Source organism: Nesoenas mayeri, assembly GCF_963082525.1.
Source record: "Nesoenas mayeri genome assembly, chromosome: 28".
Lineage (NCBI taxonomy): Eukaryota > Metazoa > Chordata > Aves > Columbiformes > Columbidae > Nesoenas > Nesoenas mayeri.
The window spans coordinates 1,763,160-1,784,869 of record NC_137558.1 but is presented as its reverse complement, the minus strand read 5'-3'; the positions used below and the strand labels follow the sequence as shown (position 1 = coordinate 1,784,869).

The window sequence follows — 21,710 nt, the reverse complement described above, 5'->3', positions numbered from 1 at the left end:
GTAACACCCCATGTTTTGAATCGCTCTGCTCTGAGAGCCAAGGACACTCTGAGCTCTGCCCACAGGGGTGAGGCAGCGAGGAAGGGGATGGATGGACAGAGCTGGACTGGCACCCACACGGAGCAATCACAGTGTTCCAGCCCATTAGCATCATGCTCATTATTTAAGAATGTCAGGGCCTTCCAGTTGGTTCTTCTTCCGATCTCTCTGGTTCTTCTCTCTGTCTCTGGGGTAGCTGGGAAGTTCAGTCGGGACGTTTAGTTTGGCTTTTACCATTTTGCAGAGGTCTCTGAGCCTTTCTGCCTTTCTCCTCTCTTTTCTCTCTCTGGGATCGGCTCTTTGGGCCACGTGTGTTTTGCTGGGACTGGCTGCTCCGTTGTGGCCGGAGTTCATAGGGAATTACCTTGAGCATCTTTTATTTCTGTTTTCTATATATATTTACTAGTAGCGTATTAGTATTTTGTTATTTTATTAAGCCGTGTTGATCTCAATCCAAGTTTCTCCCTTCCCTTTTGATTCTCTCCCCTACTGGTGGGGTGTGTGAGGGGTGAGTGAGTGGCTGTGTGGTTGTATTGCCAACTCGGGTGAAACCACGACACCTCCCCACCCCCCAGCATCTTTTCAGCTCCTGTCTCCCCAGCACCCTGAGGTGGCCGCTGCTGGAACCCGTTACCTGAAGAGCACACGTTCCTGGGACCAGCGGCCGGGCGAGCTGGTGCTGCCCGGACATGCCCGGGAAGTCGTGCTCTGCAGGTAGAGGGTCTGGTGTCCATCAGGAATGCGTTTATGAGCCTGTGGCTCATGAGCAGAGAGGAATCCATGGGCAGATCTGAAGGGGGAAAAGAGCTGGGAGGGAGGAGAGGACTTGCAGAGTCAGCATCACCCTTGATACTTCATCCTCAGGAGGAGAAAACACCTCGGCAGGGTTCCCATCTCTCAGCAGCTCTCCAGGTCTCGCACTGCTAGAGCGGGGCCGGGAGGAGCGGAGCCGCTCAGGTACAACCGCACGCATCAACAATCATGTCGGGGATGTCGGTCTTGACGATGTTGCTGTCGCGGTCATAGTAGAGCAGAGAGAGGGGGCGACGCTGCGTGGGGACGCAGCAGGAGTCCACGGCCGCGTCCGCGTTGTTGGCTTTGATGAGGTTGAGGACGGCGGTGTGGAAGGAGGCGGCGAGGCCGGGGATGCCAGCCATGTGCAGGGGGCAGAGGCCGGCGCAGTAGTTCATGTGATATCCCTCGGGCTGGATGATCCAGTCCTCCCAGCCGATCTCCTTGAAGTCCACGAAGAATTCCTTGCGGCAGCACATCCGAGAGTCCGCGCCGCAATCGATGCCGCGCCGCTGCACTCGGTGGGGCGCCCTGTCCCGCGCCCGGGCTGCCACAAACGGCCAGTGGGAATCACCGTGGCCAAGCAGGAGGGGAGCCCCCCAGTCCTCCAGCATCTCCAGCTCCACCGTGAGCCTTTGGCTCCCTCGGCCAAAGAGGCTCTGGACGGCTCGGCCCACGTCCAGCGTGGCCCAGCCAGCCCTCGGCACCTCCAGCTGTGTTTCGTTGGCCACCGTCACGTTGAGCCCCGTTGGATCTGACTGCAAGAGTCTGACGGTGACAGGACGTGTCCCACGGCCGCGGGCCACCCAGAACAGGTAGAGGGTGGCTTGGAGGATCTCGGTGCTCCCAGCCAGCTCCCGAGTGAAGCGGAAATGCAGGCGAACGCTGCGGGAGGTGAAGGACCCTGCACACAGAACCGAAAGCAGAGTCAGGAGCTGAAGGGAGGATGATGGGGCTCCCCCAGCTGAAGGCCACCAAATGTACATGGAGGTGCTGAGGGGCTGCCCCTTCCCTGCGCTGCTGCTTGTCCTCCTTACGCTGCTCTGAAGTGGCAACATCTGGCCAGATGCTGAACCTGGTTCGGTTCCACCTCCACCCGCCTTGCCAGTGAAGCTGCTGCAGGGTTCTGGAGCGGGTTATCTGGCTGTGTAAACCAGCCTTGTGTTTAAGACAGTCACTGTGGGAAACTATGGCGAGGGGTATGGAAACAGAAATTAGCCTTGAAGATATTAAGGTCTACCTGTGAGAAAGATGGGAGTAAAGGAGTATCTGGAGATATTAAGGTGTATCCGTGAGAAGAAGGGAGTAAAACACTTACGTTAGCAAAAATTGGCCAATGATATGTTACTATTACAGCAAAAAGATATGAGCTGGTAAAGACTATATAAAAAGCCTGAGCTCAGCCCCATGGCTCACGCCAGCTCTTCTGCTTCCAGCAGACGCTCCACCGAGCCAGGAGACAGCTCCCTATTGTCCTCGTGTGCTGGAACACAATGTACTGCCAGGAGCTTTGTTCCCAGGGGTCTTCAAGGACGTGGCAAGCCCTCGCTATCCCACCAGCAGCCATGCAAACCAAGGAGTACAGGGAACTGATTGAAAGGGTCCAGCACAGAGACGCAAAGATGATGGAGGGAGTGGAGCATCTCCCGTGTGAGGAAAGGCTGAGGGAGCTGGGGCTCTGGAGCTGGACAAGAGGACACTGAGGGGGGACTCATTGCTGGGGATCAATATGGAAAGAGGGAGTATCAGGAGGATGGAGCCATTGGTGACAACCAGTGATAGGACGAGGGGCAATGGGTGCAAACTGGAACACAGGAGGTTCCACTTAAATATAAGCAGAAACTTGTTGGTGGTGAGGGTGGCAGAGCCTGGCCCAGGCTGCCCAGGGGGTTGTGGAGTCTCCTTCTCTGCAGACATTCCAACCCGCCTGGTTCCTGTGTAACCTCATCTGGGTGTTCCTGCTCCATGGGGGGATTGCACTGGATGAGCTTTCCAGGTCCCTCCAATCCCTGACACTCTGGGATTCTGTGACTGTGTGTGCCCCGCAAACCTCACCAAGCAGCAGTTTGGGCTGGGCAAAGCGACGATGCACAAGGATGCTCTGCAGGGCAATTCTGCTTCTTTCCAAAGGCGGCTGTATCCGTCTGGGAGAAGTGGCGGGTATAGGACACTGTTTTTCTAGTGACACCTGTCAGGAACCCTGAGCACGCCTTGGAGAGCCCTGTCCCCCCAGCAATGCAGCTGATTCTGGAGCTGATTCTCGTTCCTACATAAAACCCACGGCTTTGCGTAGGAAGCAGAGACACGGCTGAGTGCGGGAAGCAGATGGGCTTTGGAGCCTAAGTCCAAACGCTGTGAGCTAAAGGGAATCTAGGCTTAAAAACTACGTTTTGAAAATCATGGCTGTCTGACCCCTCCACCTCTAACACAAACGGGGAGGCTTCAACAGAAATGGACAACAAATTGCATGTATCCCAGCTGTCCATCTTTGCTCCTGCGCCCACCCCCTCGCTCCAACGCATCCCACATGGAAATGAGAGGGTCCCAAGAGCCTCGGTGGTGTTTCCCTGCCCATGGCGTGGGGTGGCTGGTTGAGACAAGATCGAGTTGTGGATGCAAAGGTTCTGGATACGGAGCTTCTCGTTGCTAGTCGTAGCCTGGCATTGCTCGCAGGAGCGTGATGCCCTCATGCAAAGCCTTAGAAATGTTCATGCAACTGAGGAAATCTCCCCAATTTCCCCCTGTGCCCCCCAACCTCAAGGCCCAACCCAGCGTGCCCATGGAACGTGGGGTCTGTACAGACCTGCCTCGGCAAAGCTCAAGATCTCATATTCCTGCACGCCCACCCCGGGACGTCGGACGCGGCCATCACGGGGCACTCCCAGCGGGGCGGCCGCGTAGGTGCGCTGCACACGCAGCCTGCGGAGAGCGGTCAGCGGGGCCCGTCTGGCCGTGGGCTGCGTGATGTTGGGCTTGTCCGGCAAATGGAGCTTGGAGAGGATGCTCTGCTTGGCCAGCGCGATGAGGACGTCCCGCTGCACGCTGGGGGCCAGGGCAGCCAGCCCGCAGGATGGGCACCACACACCTTTGGGAGCCGCCATCCTCAGAAGGCTCAGGAGCAGGAAAGCCACGATGGCTGTCATCGCCGGTGCCAGATGTGACAACCTGGGGGTCTCAAGCGAACAGCGTTCCTCCGGCCGCCCGATGAGTCGGAGTCAAACTGGGACAGCGGCGCCGGGGCTGGGAGAGCGGAGTGTGGCGGCGGGACGGCAGCGCTGGACTCCGCAGGAGCAGAGTGGGGATGGGCTCGTTCTCCTGACGTGGCCACAAATATTGGCTGATCCCGGACAAGATAAACGCCCCTGTGATCCCGCCGGAGTGTCTGCCGGGCGCGGGGTAGCCAGGTTAACGTCGACAAGGGCAGATGGTGCCCCCGCTCGGCAGAGGCTGCCCGGGGGCTGGGGCTTGAACTGAGGGTCTCACACCACCCCTAGGGAGCCCCATTCCCAGCGTCCCGCACCACAACATGGTGGGGTCCTGCACCATGCTCTGGGCAGCCCGTTGCCCCGGGGGGTTCACGTCGTGCGCCCGGACAACTGTCACCTGCCTGGGTGCCCACTCCTGGGGTGTGTTCCCTTGGCCAAGGCAGGTTGTCTGGGACCAAGAACGCAACTGGAATCTTGTGTCCAGCTGTGGCCCCTCAGTTCCAGCAGGACAGGGAACTGCTGCAGAGAGTCCAGCGCAGCCACCAAGATGCTGGAGGGAGTGGAGCATCTCCCGTGTGAGGAAAGGCTGAGGGAGCTGGGGCTCTGGAGCTGGACAAGAGGACACTGAGGGGGGACTCATTCCTGGGGATCAATATGGAAAGGGGCAGTGTCAGGAGGATGGAGCCAGGCTCTTCTGGGTGACAACCAGTGACAGGACAAGGGGCAATGGGTGCAAACTGGAACACAGGAGGTTCCACTTGAATATGAGCAGAAACTTGTTGGTGGTGAGGGTGGCAGAGCCTGGCCCAGGCTGCCCAGGGGGTTGTGGAGTCTCCTTCTGTGCAGACATTCCAACTCGCCTGGTTCCTGTGTAACCTCATCTGGGTGTTCCTGCTCCATGGGGGGATTGCACTGGATGAGCTTTCCAGGCCCCTCCAACCCCTGACATCCTGTGACTGTGTGACTGTGTGACATGGGGCTCCCCAGAGGCAGCGCCTCGGGGATGGAGCATCACTACCCCCGAATGGCGGGAACGCCCGCGCTCCGCTGCCACCTCCACCACACCGGGGGTCGCTGCCGCGCCCCTCCCGCCTTCCCGGCGCGCCGCGTCCGGCCGGTTGCCACGACAACGGGCGCGCTCTGGTGACGCAACACGCACAGAGCAGTGACGCAGCGCGCACGCCCGGCGGGGGAGGGGCCCGCCCGCTTCTTTCCTTTTTTTCCCCCCCTCCCCCCCCCCCCTTTTTTTTTTCCTCCTTTTTTTTTTTTTTCCCCGTTTCTTCCCCGTTTCTCCCCGTTCCGGCCGCCCCTTCCCCCCCCATCCTGTCCCCCCGTCCGCCCGCCGCCCCGCCCGGGCGGCCCGCGCTGGCCCAGGCCCGGCCCGGCCCGGGGTGGTGGTGGCGGCGGCGGCGGCGGCGGCCCCGCGGCGCAGGGCCCGGCCCGGTGAGTGCGCGGGGGCGGGCGGCGGGTCGGGGTCGGGGCGGGTTGTGGCGATGCCCCCGGGGATCCCGCTTGCGGCGTCGCCCCCGCGGCCCTGGATCCGAGCGGGGAGTCCCGGGGGAGCGCTCGGTGTCCGCCGCCCCGGTGGCGGTGGTTGCGGTGGCGGTGCGGGGCGGGTTCGCAGCCCCGCAGCGGCGGGTGTTGTTTGTACGAGCCTTCGAGGGGTCGCTGCCGTGGGGGTGACGGCGCCACCGGGGCTTTGCCGCGGGTTTCGCAGCACCGCGCCGCTTCTCTCCTGATTCTCCTCCCCATTCTGCGCCTCTGAGCAGCTGTCGGAGCGTTTCTTGCCGGTTTTTGTTTCCTGCTGGAGATGTGGCTTGTGCTTAGTAATTAAAACTAAGGTAGAAATCCCCTCGGTTTGCTCCAGCCCGGCGGCCGCAAGAGCTGCCCCTGTGTTTCCAGCACACTTTTGTTTCCAGCACACTTTGTACTTGCGGGAGGCCGAGGAGGGAGAGCAACAGGTGGGCGAGGAGGCCCGTGGACAGCGATCCGCTGCTGCAGGGCTTGCACAGGTGAGGATGCCTTTCAACACGTTGCTCTCCATGGCGACGCTTTGCTGGAGATGCCACCCGGCTCTTGAGGAGCTGGATTAAGGCTCCCAAATCAATTCCTGCCACTTGTGAAGGGGAAAACATCACTTGGATATGGGCCATTCATTCCCTTATCTCTCCGCCTGCTTGTGAATGGAGACTGGTGCCCTGGAGATGAGGTTACGGGGCCACTTGACCCCTCAGGGCATCGCAATCTTTGCCGAGTGGTTCCTCAGGGACAGTTGGAGCGACGTGTGTTGCATGAACAGAACAAAACCTGGCTTGGTTTAACAATATCGGAGAGCAGTTTGTAGCATCGCCCTCCTCTTTGGCTGAGTCTTAGTAGCTTCATTTGCTTCAACCTTCCTACGATCAACACTGAGAAGTTATATTCTGTATTCCTCTCAATTCAGGGATATATAATGTGGTCAAACCCTGCAACCGTCTGCCCTGTGAGGGTCAAGGCTGGGAGCCCATTCAGCAGAGTGCAATTAAAGGAGCTAATTAGTTCTGTCACATTTCTTCTTGGGTGTTTTGTTGCTGGTTTGGGGTAGGAGCTGCAGTCATTGAGCTGGGAGAAGCAGATGCTTCTAAATCTGCCCAGCAGCTCGCCAGAACACGGTGCATTTTAGAGCAGCCTGTGGCCTCTCGCATCCTGTGCAACACGCGAATTTGGTAGAATGTCTTTCCTTAAGAGCTGGAGCTGACATTTGAAAGGATAGTGGGATGTAGTTGAGAACCAGCGTTCGCCCCCCTCCTTCTTCAAACACACCACGCTCTTCCCTATCTTTTCTTGAACATTCTCTTGATTTCGGAGCTCTATTTAAACCCAGGATGACGCGCCCTGCGTCCCGGATCGAAGCCGAGGGGAGACGCGCCGCTGCGGGGCTGTTGCTGTGCCCAGCGTGGGCAGCAGCAAGGGGAAGGGCTCATGACTCCTGTCTGCCAGCGCCGGGATTCCCCGGCATGTCTGTTGTCAACGGGGCGCATGCGGGTTGATGGTTTCATATCGAGCCCGGTTTCATTATGTAGTGGGAGCACAAGCTGTCTCTGTACCGCAGGCTGAGTCACTGCTGCCTCCCAGTGAATTTCAGCGATGATTATCGGGTGTGGGCAGATGCAGTCTGCTCTTTATAGCAGCTCGCTTGGATTTATTTAATGAAGTTTTTAAATCTTTCTATCGCTTTGAGAAACTGATTTTTCTCCCGAGCCGAGTTTAGACACAGAGCCGCTTTATCACAGAAGGTGTTTTGTGTATCTCCTCTTTTTGGAGGCTTTAGCTCCCCCAAAACTGGCAAAACCCTCAACTTTCGCATGTGTTGTGTTTATGGGGTTTTAGCACGTGGCTTTGTGCTGGTGCAGGGGGAGCGATTCTGCCCCGTTGCCTGATATTGGGGCTTTTATGGGTACAAATGCGCTCAGTCTGCTGCCTATGGGAACAAGCTCCTCGGGTAACAAAACCTCCGGCCCATAAGCGACTCTGTGCTGGGGGTTGTACCGACATAACGATGCAAATAAATGACGATCGCTGTCTAGTGGCCGGGTTGTGCGCTGAGGATCGGTGTCGTGGTTCTGTCTTGCCACTAGCGGGAGCATTAATAGGTTCTCTTTGATCTGCTCACTTAGCAGAAGGGTTTTTATCCAGGAAATTCTCCATTTGGGGTGCAGGAGGAAAAGTTGGCACCCCCTATAACCTCCACCAAGCAAGGGGCAGAGGCATAAATGGCTTTTTAACATATGTAAATGGGATTTACTTCAGGTGCCCATCAGCAGCTTTTCAATGCACAAAACTTTGATTGGAGATTCTGATGCCGTTGGGAGATTTATTCTTGTCATAACTGCAAGTCTGATAATGTATAGAAGATTGGTTGGACTCCTTCCATCCCATCTTCCTTTCATAATATACAGTCCCATGACGTGCTTTCCAGAAATAGCAGCCGGCTGGGGGGGGGAAATCCCAAAATATTGATGGCAAGCCGCCTCTGTATGTGCATTCATTAGGTTTTGAATTAACTGTACCTAATAGCATTTTAATTTTCCCTATCAAAAATGTACTGTATTTTCTTCTTAGCGGCGTTTCCTATCTGGGAAGCACTTGGGAAACCGGTGTCGTTCTTCTTCACAAGTGAGCGGTTTGTGTCAGGTTACACCTACATCAAGACATCTTAAGGCAGGTGAATATTTTAGGTTAGCAAAGTGTTTGGTGTTTAACACATGGTTTTTAGTGCAAGAAAAGTGGTGGAATGTGGAGAGAACAGTATGTTGTTGCCTAACAGGGTGGTGATGTTCGTATAGTATATTCATATATTTTTGTCTATTACATCTATTTTGTGGGATGGAGGTGGTGGGACAGTTTGCCATGTTGCGAACGATGCGTGAAAGCGCCTGGATTTAAGATAATGGCATTTAGAACAGCTGGATAGAGAACAAGGCTTTAATTGTGCCATTAGAAACAGCTGGCGCTCATTCCACCTTCACCCCCCAATAGAAAACAGATTGTACCAACTAAGTCCTCCGAGCTGAACGTCTCTGATCCCAAGTCCCCGCGTCTTCCCACCCAGCGCTGGCTCCGCCGCCTCTTATTTTGGGCACGCGCTTCACCGCAGGGCTCCGATCCAGGAGGGGCAGCCCCGGTTGCCACGCTCATCATCATCAGATTTGGATTCCCAATTTAAAGGGTAAACAGCTCGCCATGTGCTGGGCTCAGCACACAGAGCTGCGGTGCTGCAGCACCCACGGGCCGCCCGCCTTGTGGACACACATGCTGTAGTTCACGCCACCTCTCTCCGATTCTCCCCCCGTTCCTCTGGCATGGGCGCATGTTCTATTTTTAATCGGCGCTGCGCTCTGTATTGCGGCATTTCTCCTCCTGAATTATTTATCAGCGTTCGGAGCTGAATGGAGCGCGCGCGTTACGTTTTTTCCACCGCTCGTTACTGCCCACGTGTCTGTCTTGAGCCATTGACAGATTTGGTTCATGTCAAACGCGCCGGCCGAGGGGCTGGAGGGACCGATGGGCTTTGCTTGCAGCCCATGCCAGCGCAGGGTCACTCGCTCTCTGCGTGTTTAACACTCTCCTCGCTGGGGCAGACGGGGAGGGGATGGTTGCCATGATAACACACCCTCCGCTGCTCCAGATTCGAAGGGAAGGTCCCTTTTTAAACCAAAACGCTTTATTACTGCCTGGAGCTCCAGCCTTGCAGCTCTATGCATGTGTGTGTGCGGGCACATGCGGAACACGGTGTCAGAAACCGAGGTAGACCCCAAGCTTTGTTTGCTCGGCCATGTCCTGATGTTGGGCGCAGACAACACCCGGAGCTGCTGCGATTTCCGTGCCCGGTTTTCCCTGACCCGGTTTCACGGCGCACACGCGGTACCCGAGCAAATGGTGCGGAGCTGCTTTTCATTCCGCTTTAGCATCGATGGTAGGAACTGACAGTGGGTTCAGCAGAGGGTCCTAAGCTCATGGTGTGTTCTTGGGTGCTTAGGGTGGGCTGCTTTGGAAACAGGAAGATCTATTAGAAGGGAAGAACAGCATTCTAAGTTCCCTTCTTTTCTAGTATTAATCTTGCCATTGCCAGGCGCCGGAGAGCAGAAAACAATCATCTTGCCAATAGAAAAGGCCCAAGTAGGATCTCTCAGCAAAGCAGATTTTATTCACAATTTTGCAAGATGGGGTGTTTTACCTAAAGGTTGGCATATAGAATAGCGCAGAAACCCCGCTTATATCCCCCAAATCCCACCGTAAATTCCCTCCCCTGTTCCCCAGTGGTTGGTACTGCAGGGTTTACACACCCCCCGGCCCTGCCTCAGTTTACCCATCTCATTCATCTAATTCTAACAATACCCTTCCCCTTACCGATCTATTTAAAATATGGATTCCTGGCTCTTTGGCCACCCGTCCTCCCAGATTAACTCGTAAATACAGGTATCAATTTGGGATTAGTTGAAGAGACTTTGTTTTACATTAAGGATTCATAGTCTGATGTGTCTCGTTCCCCCCAACTGGGATCAGGCACCAGCTCCTTGGTTTTATAAAACCAATGTTCCTTCATTAAATGTTCCTTACACAGAGTAGAGCCTGCCAGCCACTGTCTTTAAATCGGATTGAAATGCAGCAGAACGCTGCTGGTTCCACTAAGGAGTTTTGGCGATTTTAAGGTTCTGTGGAGCAAAGACCCTTGGGCTGTGCAAGGTGTGTTGGAGCACTGCCCGTGCACTTGAGCTCTATCACTTCTTTGTTGGTCAAGTACCTTCTTAAGGGCTCAGAAGTCCAGGTTTGAAGCTCAGGGGCCTCCCTGGCTGCTGGGAATGAACAACCACATAATAATAAGTTCAAAAGGGGGGAAACTGGTTGGTACCGCGTGGAGATGGTGGTTCTGTTTCCTTGGGCAGACACCTGGATACAACTTGGAGCTTGGGGCATGGAGGGGGTTGGTCTGTGCTCCCAAGTGATAAAACAAGAGGAAACGGCTTCGAGTTGCACCAGGAGAGGTTTAAAATGGATATTGGGAAGAAATTCTTCAAGGAAAGGGCTGTTGGGCATTGAACAGGCTGCCCAGGGCAGTGCTGGAGTCACCATCCCTGGAGGGGTTTAAAAGGCATTTAGACGAGGCTTAGGGCCGTGGTTTAGTGCTGGAGTTGGGTTATGGTTGGATTGATGATCCTGAGCGTCTCTTCCAACCAAAATCATTCTATGATTAATAAACTCCGTATCATCGTCCGCTAGTCCAGAAAGAATTCTGTGATTTGCATCTTGTTCCGTGCATCTGTCAGCATTTCATCACTAGTAAACGAGCAAGAAAATCACCCAATTAAACCATTAACGGACCCCTTGGAAACATTGCAGTGACACGAGGCTGCCCGTGACCTACCTGCGCACAGGTGGGACGTTCCGCTAAGCGCCGTCCGTCTGTCCTCTTGAAGATGCTGTGATACTGTGGCACCTCTTTGCTCCTGCACTGACTCAAGTTGCTGGCGGGGAACGGGGGCTGTGTCTTTAAAGCCTTTTCGGGGCGGCGTGGAGGCAGCTCCATGGAAGTGTTTGAATGAGAGCAGGAGGGGGTGCGCATGTGGCTATTGGCAGAGCTCTCGATGACATCCTCCGAACAGCTGGGCTCTGCTTCGCTTCCGAGCCGCTTGTCGGAGCAATTAGCTCGCCGGAGCAGCAGCGCAAATCGCTGGCGTCTCGTTCGGGGCGCAGAGCTGGCCCCGAAGGAGCAACATGATTTGGGCAAAATTCCTCTCCAAGCGGTCGTGACAATGAGATCTGCGTTGAGATCGGGGAATAGATGACCTGCCGAGAGCACAGAACCGCCACGGTGAGTTTATTTTTAGAATAGATCTTCAATTATTTTTGGCTTGGGGAGGGTTGACTTCCTCTATGTCCCCACCGTGCAACATACAGTGTATAAATGCAAGTGTTTTAGGGATGGGGGACCTGCCACCATTCAAGCAGCAGCTGCTTGATGGGGTTAATTTAAAATGGTGCAATAATGAATATGTGGCTCTGTGATCCCATTCAAGACGTGTGTTTTTGCCTTGTTTTGTGATGCTGGAGTCGCACCCACCGGAGCAGGGGAATCCCCGATAAGCAGCCATGTCATTAAGGAGTTCCCGTGACGGTCTCAGGGGTTCTCCTGCTCTCTACGCCGCTGCGTCGCTTCTCATCACTTTGCAGAGCCAAAATACTTCCCTGCCGGCTTGCACTTTAAAGGATTTACCTGATCAAAGCTGGCTAGTTGATGAGAAATGTTGCCTGGTTAATTGGCTATGGGCCATATGACGGTTCCAGGCTACCTCGCGCAATTCCGTGTTCTGCAGGTCTGTATTTGTGTTCACGGATGTATTAACCCCGGTTTTAAACTATTTTAAACCCATCGCTGAGTTTGGCTTGGTTTTAGTGGAATCAGGAGTTTAGATAGCCTTCAAATCCTTCCCACACATTAATCATCCAGTCCTGCCTAAAAATGAAAGCGCTGGAAGTGATGCTCCATTCATTTGAGATTCAGTGCTAGGAGCTGTGTTTTTTGGGCTGGAGGTGCAGTTACCACGCTGCAGGATCTTCACTCAGGTGCATCAGACCTGATTTTCCCTTTTCTTAGTGTCTTTAAATGCTTATTTAAACTGGAAGCATCACCTGTGGCTCGAGACTCTGCAAACAGCAGCTGCAGCGATCAACCCAATTTCTGGATCCCACCTGGAAACCAGCCCCAGTGACTTGTATTTGGTGACAAGTGACTCTGTGTCCTCTGCCAGCGCAGTAGCGGAAGGAGCATCTTGAATATAGAAGAGTGAATATAAAGAGCAGCCCGACTCTTTTCCTTCTTCCCAAGGAAGAGCTGCAATGATTTGGATCTGATTAGTGAAGTTTGAGCATTGGGAATAGCGAGCTGGGCTGGGGATCTCTCGCTCTGGCACGGGCACAACAGGAAGGTGCCAGCAAGGCGTTAAGAACTATTTCTAACGTTGTGCCTTTTTCCTGAGCATGTTGCCACCTCTCTATCTGCAGATGTCTCCTGTATTTCGTTACGGAAGGAATTCTGCATGGGGTTCTCTGAAAGAATGAGGCCGCGCGGCGGCAGGAGCAGCGCCGGGTTTTCCTCCAGGCGCCGAAGGGTTAACAGAGGTTCCTGCTCAATGCTGCCCTATTGAGTCTTGACACTGTGGAAAGGAGGTGGATAATTCCTTGCTCGCTTTTGAGGAAACCCCCGTGGTGGCCAACCCTCTTAATTGTTGCTGGGAAACCGCTTTGACGTCACGGGAGCAGTTCCCTGCGCTTGGGATGAGGACAGGAATAGATGGGGAGAGGAGAAAGCGCTGCGAAACGGAGAAGGGAAAGAACTTTTGGATGGGGACCTTCTCATCTCACGCTTCTCTTTTCTTATCTTATCCCACCCTTCTACCCAGGGGACCCAGAGAAACCATCTCCCACCGCATCGCTCGGCTCTCCATTCAAGTTTCCCCATCAACCTGATGGCGACTCTTCCTGCCGCTGCTCCACCCAACCAGCACTTTACATGTGTAGGGAAAAACACCAACACACCCCTTTATCCTTTCGGTGTTTCCCTTTGGTTGCGAGCCCCCAAATTCCGCAGCTGACTCGGTGATGGTGTGGTGGACCGTGACAGCAGCGCTCTGGATAGAAAACCCCAACGAGTTTCATCCAGGTGGACATGTCAGGCTATTGAAGTTTGGCTTTTCGAAGCCCATGGGCGCAGCACGCCGTGTCTTTTCAATTCTCTCTTTCCTCAGGTGCCAACGCACCTTTATGGTTCTGGCACATTGGATTCCTGTGTGCCACATGAAGATGGTTTGGGCAGCACTGCTGTGGTTGTGTCCGTCTTGGAATACAGTAATAGCGAGTTGACGCTTATCCTGATTTTAGTACTTGAATTGATTGAGAGAGGTAACGAAATAACCGGTTGGATTTGGTTGTTTTCTTCCCCTTGAAATTATCCTGTGGCTCAAAACGTTCTACATCATGAAATCCATGCATGTACCGCACAACTAAGAGCTGCTGCCATGGTGATAGTTCAGCTGTTCCCCAGAACACACCTACCGGCTGTTGTGCCGGTCAGTGGCGCTGCCTGCGCCTGTCCCAGTGAACGGTGTTTCCCGTCCCCTTGTTCACATCAGGTTGTCTCTCCCCTTTCCACCTGGAGCCAGACCCTTCCATCCGCATCGTCGTTCCACCTCTTTGATGCAATGTGGGGGTGGAGATGGAGATTTGAAGCGATGACTAAGCACCGGGAGCCTGTGCGCCCAAACACATCTGCCCTCCTGCTTTTTGCTCATTGATTTGCTTTTGCTAAGTTTTGGTAGTGAGGAATTAAACCCCTTTGTTCAATGGGGAGACTCGAGAGGTTGATTTGTTGGCTAAAAGTTGTAAGTTATGGGTGTTCTTGAGTTCTTTCTTACTGAACCAAGTGCTTGTTCTCGCTAGAGCTGTAACCTCGCTGTTTTTCCAGCAGTTTGCTTCAAAGGCTCGTTACCTGTTTGTTTCCAAGCTGAGGTTGCAGATTTTGGATGGGTGCTGGCTTTGCCCTCAGCAGCAGCATCAGTGCAGGCAGAACAGCCCAAACGGAGCCTGGGAGGGAGATGATGCAGGAGCCACGTGGCTTTGCTTGGTCCGACTAGCAAAGCCTTTCCCTCCAGCCTCTTGTTGCATCTGGTAGGTGTGCTTTACAATGGAAAAAGCTTCCCAGCTGCTCTGCCTTGGCAGAAAAGGAGAAGACTCAGGTCTCCCGAAGATCCCCGGGTGCGCAGAGGGAGCGCCGGGAAGGCTTTAACGCCTTGAGTTTGCAGCGCCCTCCCCACCGCGCCGCCTCCACTTTTCCCTGTGCAAAAGCCTTTCTCAACAGCAGACGCTGCGCTGGGGAAGGGGAGTGAGGAGGGGGAACCTGCATCCCCCCCAAAACCGGGCTGGTTGCCCCTGGTGACAGAGCCGGTTGCCATGGAGCCGCGGTTTTGATTGGGCGATGCGGAAGCCAATGAGCAAATTGTTCATGAGAGCATCATCATTTAACCTTGCAGGAGGTGCTTACTCAGTGATATATGATGCTAATACTAAAGCCTTGCACACGGAGGGGTGAAGTGACGCTGGAAGAAGGCCGCTGCTTTCCCCCTCCCCTCTCACAGGCTCGTTTGTTGGTTTTAATTAACCAGTTGCACCAGCAAACCTCCCAGTGCTCAGAATTGACTCTCATTGTCCATCAGAGCGATGTAGTGAGGACCGACCTGCCTGACAGTGAATCAGCAGCTTCAGGATGTTTCTTTCTCATCCCTTAGAGCGTTTAAACTCCGATTGGAGCTGTTTTATTTCTAAGCGTGCTTTCTTTATGTCTTATATCCAGCCTGCGGATGGAGGAAGCCGCTGTTAGGGCTGTGTCAGGGTTTCTTCTTGGCAGCGAAGCTTTGTAGTTAAACTCAGTTCCAGTGATGCTGGGCTGTCTCTGGTCAGATTTTTCCTCTGAAAAATTGGTCAATAAACAAGGGGAGGGGAAGCGAGTCAAGATTCTTTGTCTATGGAGCAAACTGCGAAGCCTGAAGGCTGTGAGCTGCAAACTTGCTCCTGTGGTCACAGTTTGGACAGGGGCTGAGAAAGCAAAGCCCACTCGCTTGGTTCCTTCCCTCCTGAAAACCAAGAGGCAGCTGAATTCTCCTGTGTGGTGGGACGAGCTACCGCAGGCACCTCTGTCCTGCTGAAACAGGAGCGTCCATCCAGCCAGGCTGCCGTGCGTCTCCGTTTCGCTCACAGGAGCGTGTCCGTGCTCTGAGAAACAGGGCCAGGAAGAGTGCGTTCAGTAGTTTGCTGCTGGATCCATCCAAACCGGAGATGCAGGAGTTTGTTGCTTTTATTCCCCGCCTAACCAGGAGCGGATGCTGCCGGCGTTGGCGTGGCTTGGCAGCTGTGAATTGCGTGTAGCTGGAAGCCGGCAGAGATGGAATTTGGTGTTCCCCTTCAGGGTGTAAATCAGCCCTGGCTACCCACTGTGCATCACTTGACACCATCACCACCTCTCCCCGCCTGTTCGCCGCACCAGCCTCCAGACCCAAACCCAAACCAGTGGCAGCTCAACCGCCTTCTGTTGCTCCGTTATCACAGAATCCCAGAGTGTCAGGGGTTGAAGGGACCTGGAAAGCTCATCCAGTGCAATCCCCCCATGGAGCAGGAACACCCAGATGAGGTTACACAGGAACCAGGCGGGTTGGAATGTCTGCAGAGGAGGAGACTCCACAACCTCCCTGGGCAGCCTGGGCCAGGCTCTGACACCCTCACCACCACCAAGTTTCTGCTCATCTTTAAGTGGAACCTCCTGTGTTCCAGTTTGCACCCATTGCCCCTTGTCCTGTCCCTGGTTGTCACCAGAAGAGCCTGGCTCCATCCTCCTGACACTGCCCCTTTCCATATTGACTCTCTCCAGCAGTTCCCTGTCCTGCTGGAACTGAGGGGCCACAACTGGACACACGATTCCAGGTGTGGTCTCCCCAGGGCAGAGCAGAGGGGCAGGAGAACCTCTCTGACCTACTGACCACCCCCTTCTAACCCACCCCAGGTCCCATTGGCTTCCTGGCCACAAGGGCCCAGTGCTGGCTCAGCCCACAGCACCGGGATTCCCAGCTGATCTCCCATCCAAGTACTGACCAGGCCCGGCCCTGCTTAGCTTCCGAGATCGGGCATTCTCAGGGTGTTATGGCTGTATATATTATATACATATATATGTTCCCCAAGTATATCCTGATAATATCTGAACTAAACCCTTTTCTCAAGGGCAGAGCAGAGGGGCAGGAGAACCTCTCTGACCTACTGACCCCCCCCTTCTAACCCACCCCAGGTCCCATTGGCTTCCTGGCCACAAGGGCCCAGTGCTGGCTCGTGGTCACCCTGCTGTCCCCCCCGGTCCCTTTCCCCTACACTGCTTCTCTTTTCTAACACAGATTTTTGCGCTTTCCCTAATGCTGCCTCTCTGCAATCTTTTCCTCTCCCTGGCAAAGCGCAGCTCAGTCCCACCAAGTCCTATGAGCTTCCACTTCTCTCCGCAAGCCGCTGTCTGTCACGGCAGCTCGTGTGTGCCGCCCCCTCCCTCGCCCACGGCCGTCCCGGGGGAGCGGGGCTGATTCATTCATTCCGAAAGGAAACCTCCTTTCAGAAGCATCGCAATTGAGAAGCACCAGCAGTGCACGTATCTTCCCTGAGTTTGATGCGAAGGGAGACATCCTGGAGGGCTGTTGGTGCTTTGTCAGGAGGAGGCAGCCTACAAACGTCAGTTCAGTGGCTCCAAGTCGTCTTTTCTGGAAGAGGAGAGGGAGAACTGGTTATGTTCTGCTTGTTGCGATGCTGAAGTTACATTACACTATGATGAGAAAAGATCCCGTTACTCGTCTCAGATTTGACTGAGGCGCTTGGCTTGGGGCTAAAAATAGAATCATAGAATCATTTTGGTTGGAAGAGACCCTCAGGATCATCGAGTCCAACCATAACCTCACCCAACTCCAGCACTAAACCACGTCCCTAAGAACCTCGTCTCAATGCCTTGTTGAACCTCAGACAATTGGCCTCAACCCGTCAATCCAGATCCCTCTGTGTAATCTTCCCACCCTCCAGCAGATCAACACTCCACCCAGTTTGGTGTCATCTGTGGACTAAGGGTGCACTCGATCCCCTCATCCACAGCATTGAGAAGGAGGTTCAGCAACACTGAGCTTCTTGCAGGACTGCTCCGGGAGCCGCTTTCTGTATCTGGAACTGATTCCTGTAGCTGTAATAAGAGTCCAATACATGTTCTATGCTCAGCAGCTCCACAAATTAAAGGGGAAGGAGGTTGAATTAGTTAATGAATATTAGCAGTTGCCACGGAAAGCCAGGAGTTGATAAATGTCTGTGAGGTCTGACTCTTTTTCAGCCGTATCTGCCAAAGTAATTCATAAAACAAGTTGTTAAACATCAGCTCTGGTTTAGAATCATTTCAGTTGGAAGAGACGCTCAGGATCATCAAGTCCAACCATAACCTCACCCAACTCCAGCACTAAACCACATCCCTAAACCTCGTCTAAATGCCTTTTAAACCCCTCCAGGGATGGTGACTCCAGCACTGCCCTGGGCAGCCTGTTCAATGCCCAACAACCCTTTCCATGAAGAATATTCTCCTAATATCCAATCTAAATCTCCCCTGGCACAACTTGAGGCCTGTTGTCATCTCCAATGGCCAGGCCTGACTCCCTTGTACCCTGTTCTGTCCCCTCGCAGGTGCCCATCGCTGCGTCGTAGGGCGCTGAAGATGTCAACCAGCACCACAACGCAGGAGTCTCTGGAAATAATGAAGGAGTCTGAAAAAAAGGTGGTCGAGGAATCCGTGAACAAAACCAAATACGTATCCAGGTCACCGAGCAAGGAGGAGGCGGAGAAGGACGCGGGGGAGGACGCCAGCGTGCGCCAGGAATCGCAGGTAAGGGAGCGGACGCGCGGGTCGGCCCTTCGCGGTCTGCGCCCTCTCCTGCAAACACGCCGTAGTTTGCCAAGTGCCTCTTAAATCCGAGCGGCGCTGTGTCTCTCGTGATCCCCTGTGTCAGAACCACCTTCGTGTCCCAGAAATGGTAGGAGAGTTCTAGTTTTCCCACTTAGAAGTGGCGTTTCGTGCACCTTTTGCCTGGTTCCTCGTGCACCAGGCTGAGCATGGGAAGGTGAAAAGTCCTTGGCTACTGGGCAACAACCAAAATATCAGTGTATTAGCAACACCCTTCTCAGACTGAACCCAAAACATAGCACTAGGCCAGACGGAAAATTAACTCCATCCCAGCTGAAACCAGGATAGTCAGAAACAGAAGAACTGGGTGTAGAGTCTTGAATCTGGGCAGGAACAGCCCCAGGTTCAGTGTGAGTTGGGGAATGAGCTGATAGAGAGCAGCGTAGGGGAAAGGGAGCTGGGAGTCCTGGGGACAGCAGGGTGACCATGAGCCAGCACTGGGCCCTTGTGGCCAGGAAGCCAATGGGACCTGGGGTGGGTTAGAAGGGGGTGGTCAGTAGGTCAGAGAGGTTCTCCTGCCCCTCTGCTCTGCCCTGGGGAGACCACACCTGGAATCTTGTGTCCAGTTGTGGCCCCTCAGTTCCAGCAGGACAGGGAACTGCTGCAGAGAGTCCAGCGCAGCCACCAAGATGCTGGAGGGAGTGGAGCATCTCCCGTGTGAGGAAAGGCTGAGGGAGCTGGGGCTCTGGAGCTGGACAAGAGGACACTGAGGGGGGACTCATTGCTGGGGATCAATATGGAAAGGGGCAGTGTCAGGAGGATGGAGCCAGGCTCTTCTGGGTGACAACCAGTGACAGGACAAGGGGCAATGGGTGCAAACTGGAACACAGGAGGTTCCACTTGAATATGAGCAGAAACTTGTTGGTGGTGAGGGTGGCAGAGCCTGGCCCAGGCTGCCCAGGGGGTTGTGGAGTCTCCTTCTCTGCAGACATTGCAACCCGCCTGGTTCCTGTGTAACCTCATCTGGGTGTTCCTGCTCCATGGGGAGATTGCACTGGATGATGTTCGAGGTCCCTTCCCATCCCTGACATTCTGAGATTCTGTAATCCACCTGAAGTGGATTTTTGCCCATCTTGGACCTGACCGAGCTCCAGCTCTTCCTATTTGCACGTGTTTCCATTTTCTTCAGTGTTGTGCTGCTTTACGCCGCAGATGCCGTTTGCAGTGTGCACGTTCAGGTTGAGCTGCTCACCTTCTCTCTCTTTTCTCCACAGAGGCGAACATCGAGTCATGGACACGCCAGAAAAAGAGCCAAGGTACGACCTGTTCCCATGTCCCCTTCGCCTTTTGGCCATTCCAAGCAGAGTCACAAGTGCCTTGGCAATGCAGCAGCATTAAGTGTGTGTGTTTTGGGCGAGATGTCTTAACTAGAGCCTTTCTTTTCCTTCTCCAGTCTAATTCGAAGCTTAAACTGGTCAGGAGTTTGGCTGTATGTGAAGAATCATCTAGCCCCTTCGTGGATGGGTTGCTGGAGTCCCAGGTAGGCCTAGAATGAGACAAACTGTGGAGCAGGGAAGCCTGGAATATCCACATCTTGCTCAAAGTGATGTCCTGTCCTACACTTGTGCCTCTGAGAGCCAAGAATTTCCCCCGGAAGCTGCTTTTGAGGCACTCACAACTACTCAAGTTGTGCAAGCTTATGCCTCCAAAAATGGAATGATCCTTGGCCTTCACAAAGCCCTGGGGCTTTGGCCATGGCAAAACACTCTTGAGTGCAAAATTAACAGCATGTTATCAGCTTTGAGCAGGGAAGCACATGCCTTCGATCTCGAGGTGATCCGGGCAAGGTGGGTTTTCAACAGCGACAGATGCTGTTGAGGGTCCCGTCAGAGCCTGAACAAGTGTTGTGGTTTCACCCGAGCGGGCAATACAACCACACAGCCGCTCACTCACCCCCCACAACAGGGAGAGAATCAAAAGGGAGAAACTTGGATTGAGATCAACACAGTTTAATAAAATGACAAAATGCTAATTCACTGTTAGTAAATATAGATAGAAAATAGAAATAAAAGATAGTCAAGGCAATTCCTCATGAACACACTGAGCAGCCAGTGCCAGGAAACGGCACCTGGTCCCAAAGCCGATCCCAGAGAGAGAAAAGAGGAGAAAGGCAGAAAGGCTCAGAGGCCTCTGCAAAATGGTAAAAGGACGAACTAAACGTCCCACACCAAAAACTCCCCCGGCTGCGCCAAAAAGTGCAAAGAGAAGGACCCAAGAGATCAGAAGAACCAAAACCAGAAGGTCCTGACTCTCCTTAAATAATTAGCAGGATGCTAATGGGCTGGGACACTGTGATTGCTCCGTGTGGGTGCCAGTCCAGCTCTGTCCATCCATCCCCTTCCTCGCTGCCTCACCCCTGTGGGCAGAGCTCAGAGTGTCCTTGGCTCTCAGAGCAGAGCGATTCAAAACATGAACCCTGTGCTGGGCTGGTATCTGCTTGTTCTCCAACTGAGTGCAAATCATGAGCGTGCTGGCTGGGAAAGAGAAAGGTTTGTAACGCAGGAAGGAAATCAACCCGTTTTCAGTCCAACCAGCACACAAATGCTTCTCGTTGGGAGGAGAGTGGGGAGAGATGTTGCTCCGTCTCAGGTCTGAGACCTGAATCTCCAGCCATGCTGCTGACTCCAGGCAGTGTCCAGGTTCCTCAGAGCAGCCTGGTTTGGTTCGGTTTGTTCCAGGACATCATTCAGTTGCACATCAGCTGCCCCTCTGACAAGGAAGAGGAAAAGTCCACGAAAGATGGGACCGAGAAAGAAGAAAAAGACAAGAATAAAGAAAAGGCGCCAAGGAAGATGCTGTCTCGAGGTCAGGTCCTGTCTTCCTGCTTTGATTCTGCTGGCCAGGGGTACAGTTTTTGCAAGAACAGTTCTCTGGTGGCTTTTTAAATGTGCAGATGTAAACCACAAAAGACCCACTGTATAGACTTTTGGTTTTTGGTTTAAATTTGATGTTATGAAACCTGCCACAGGTGGCAAGATGGGAGGTTGCAAAGAAGGCAGGAGGGTCTGCAGAGGGATCTGGATAGACTGGAACAATGGGCTGATTCACAATGGGATGAAGTTCAACAAGGGCAAGGGCCGGGTGCTGCACTTTGGTCACAACAGCCCCCTGCAGCGCTCCAGGCTGGGCACAGAGTGGCTGCAGGGCAGCCAGGCAGAAAGGGACCTGGGGGACTAATGGACAGGAAGCTCAACATGAGCCACCAGTGTGCCCAGGTGGCCAAGAAGGCCAATGGTGTCCTGTCCTGTATCCAAACCAGCGTGGTCAGCAGGACCAGGGCAGTGATCCTTCCCCTGTGCTCTGCACCGGGGAGGCCACACTGGAGTATTGTGGGCAGTTCTGGGCCCCTCAGCTCAGGAAAGAGATTGAAGTGCTGGAGGGTCCAGAGAAGAGCAACAAGACTGGGGAAGGGACTTGAGCACAAGCCCTATGGGGAGAGGCTGAGGGAGCTGGGCTTGTTCAGTCTGGAGAAGAGGAGGCTTAGAGGTGAGCTCAGCACTCTCTAGAACTACCTGAAGGGCAGTTCTATCCGGGTGGGGATTGGGCTCTTCTCCCAGGCATCAGCAATAGGACAAGGGGCCATGGGCTTCAACTCTGCCAGGGGAAATTGAGGCTGG

At 54.0% G+C, this 21,710-nt stretch overlaps 2 protein-coding genes across 8 annotated transcripts in view; one reads left to right on the top strand and one right to left on the bottom strand.

Annotated features, from left to right (window-relative positions):
- Window positions 1-992: 992 nt before the first annotated feature.
- LOC308050363 (inhibin beta C chain-like) lies at window positions 993-3,974 on the bottom strand (the record flags this gene model as incomplete). Its single annotated transcript, XM_080360450.1, has 2 exons — window positions 993-1,735; window positions 3,635-3,974. The coding sequence occupies 2 exons, from the start codon at window positions 3,972-3,974 to the stop codon at window positions 993-995; spliced, it is 1,083 nt and encodes a 360-aa protein (XP_080216576.1).
- Window positions 3,975-5,385: 1,411 nt separating this feature from the next.
- R3HDM2 (R3H domain containing 2) overlaps window positions 5,386-21,710 on the top strand; it is a 32,514-nt gene continuing 16,189 nt past the window's right edge. For 4 of the 7 annotated variants that reach the window (XM_080360421.1, XM_080360423.1, XM_080360420.1 and 1 more), the window contains exons 1-5: window positions 5,386-5,480; window positions 17,817-18,015; window positions 19,308-19,349; window positions 19,487-19,573; window positions 20,733-20,898. In XM_080360421.1, the coding sequence (XP_080216547.1) occupies window positions 17,848-18,015; window positions 19,308-19,349; window positions 19,487-19,573; window positions 20,733-20,898 (463 nt within the window). In that variant the 5' untranslated portion in view covers window positions 5,386-5,480; window positions 17,817-17,847. Of the gene's footprint in view, window positions 5,481-11,324; window positions 11,389-17,816; window positions 18,016-19,307; window positions 19,350-19,486; window positions 19,574-20,732; window positions 20,899-21,710 lie in introns of those variants that run through there. The other 3 variants (XM_080360422.1, XM_080360419.1, XM_080360418.1) reach the window with 2 other exon arrangements.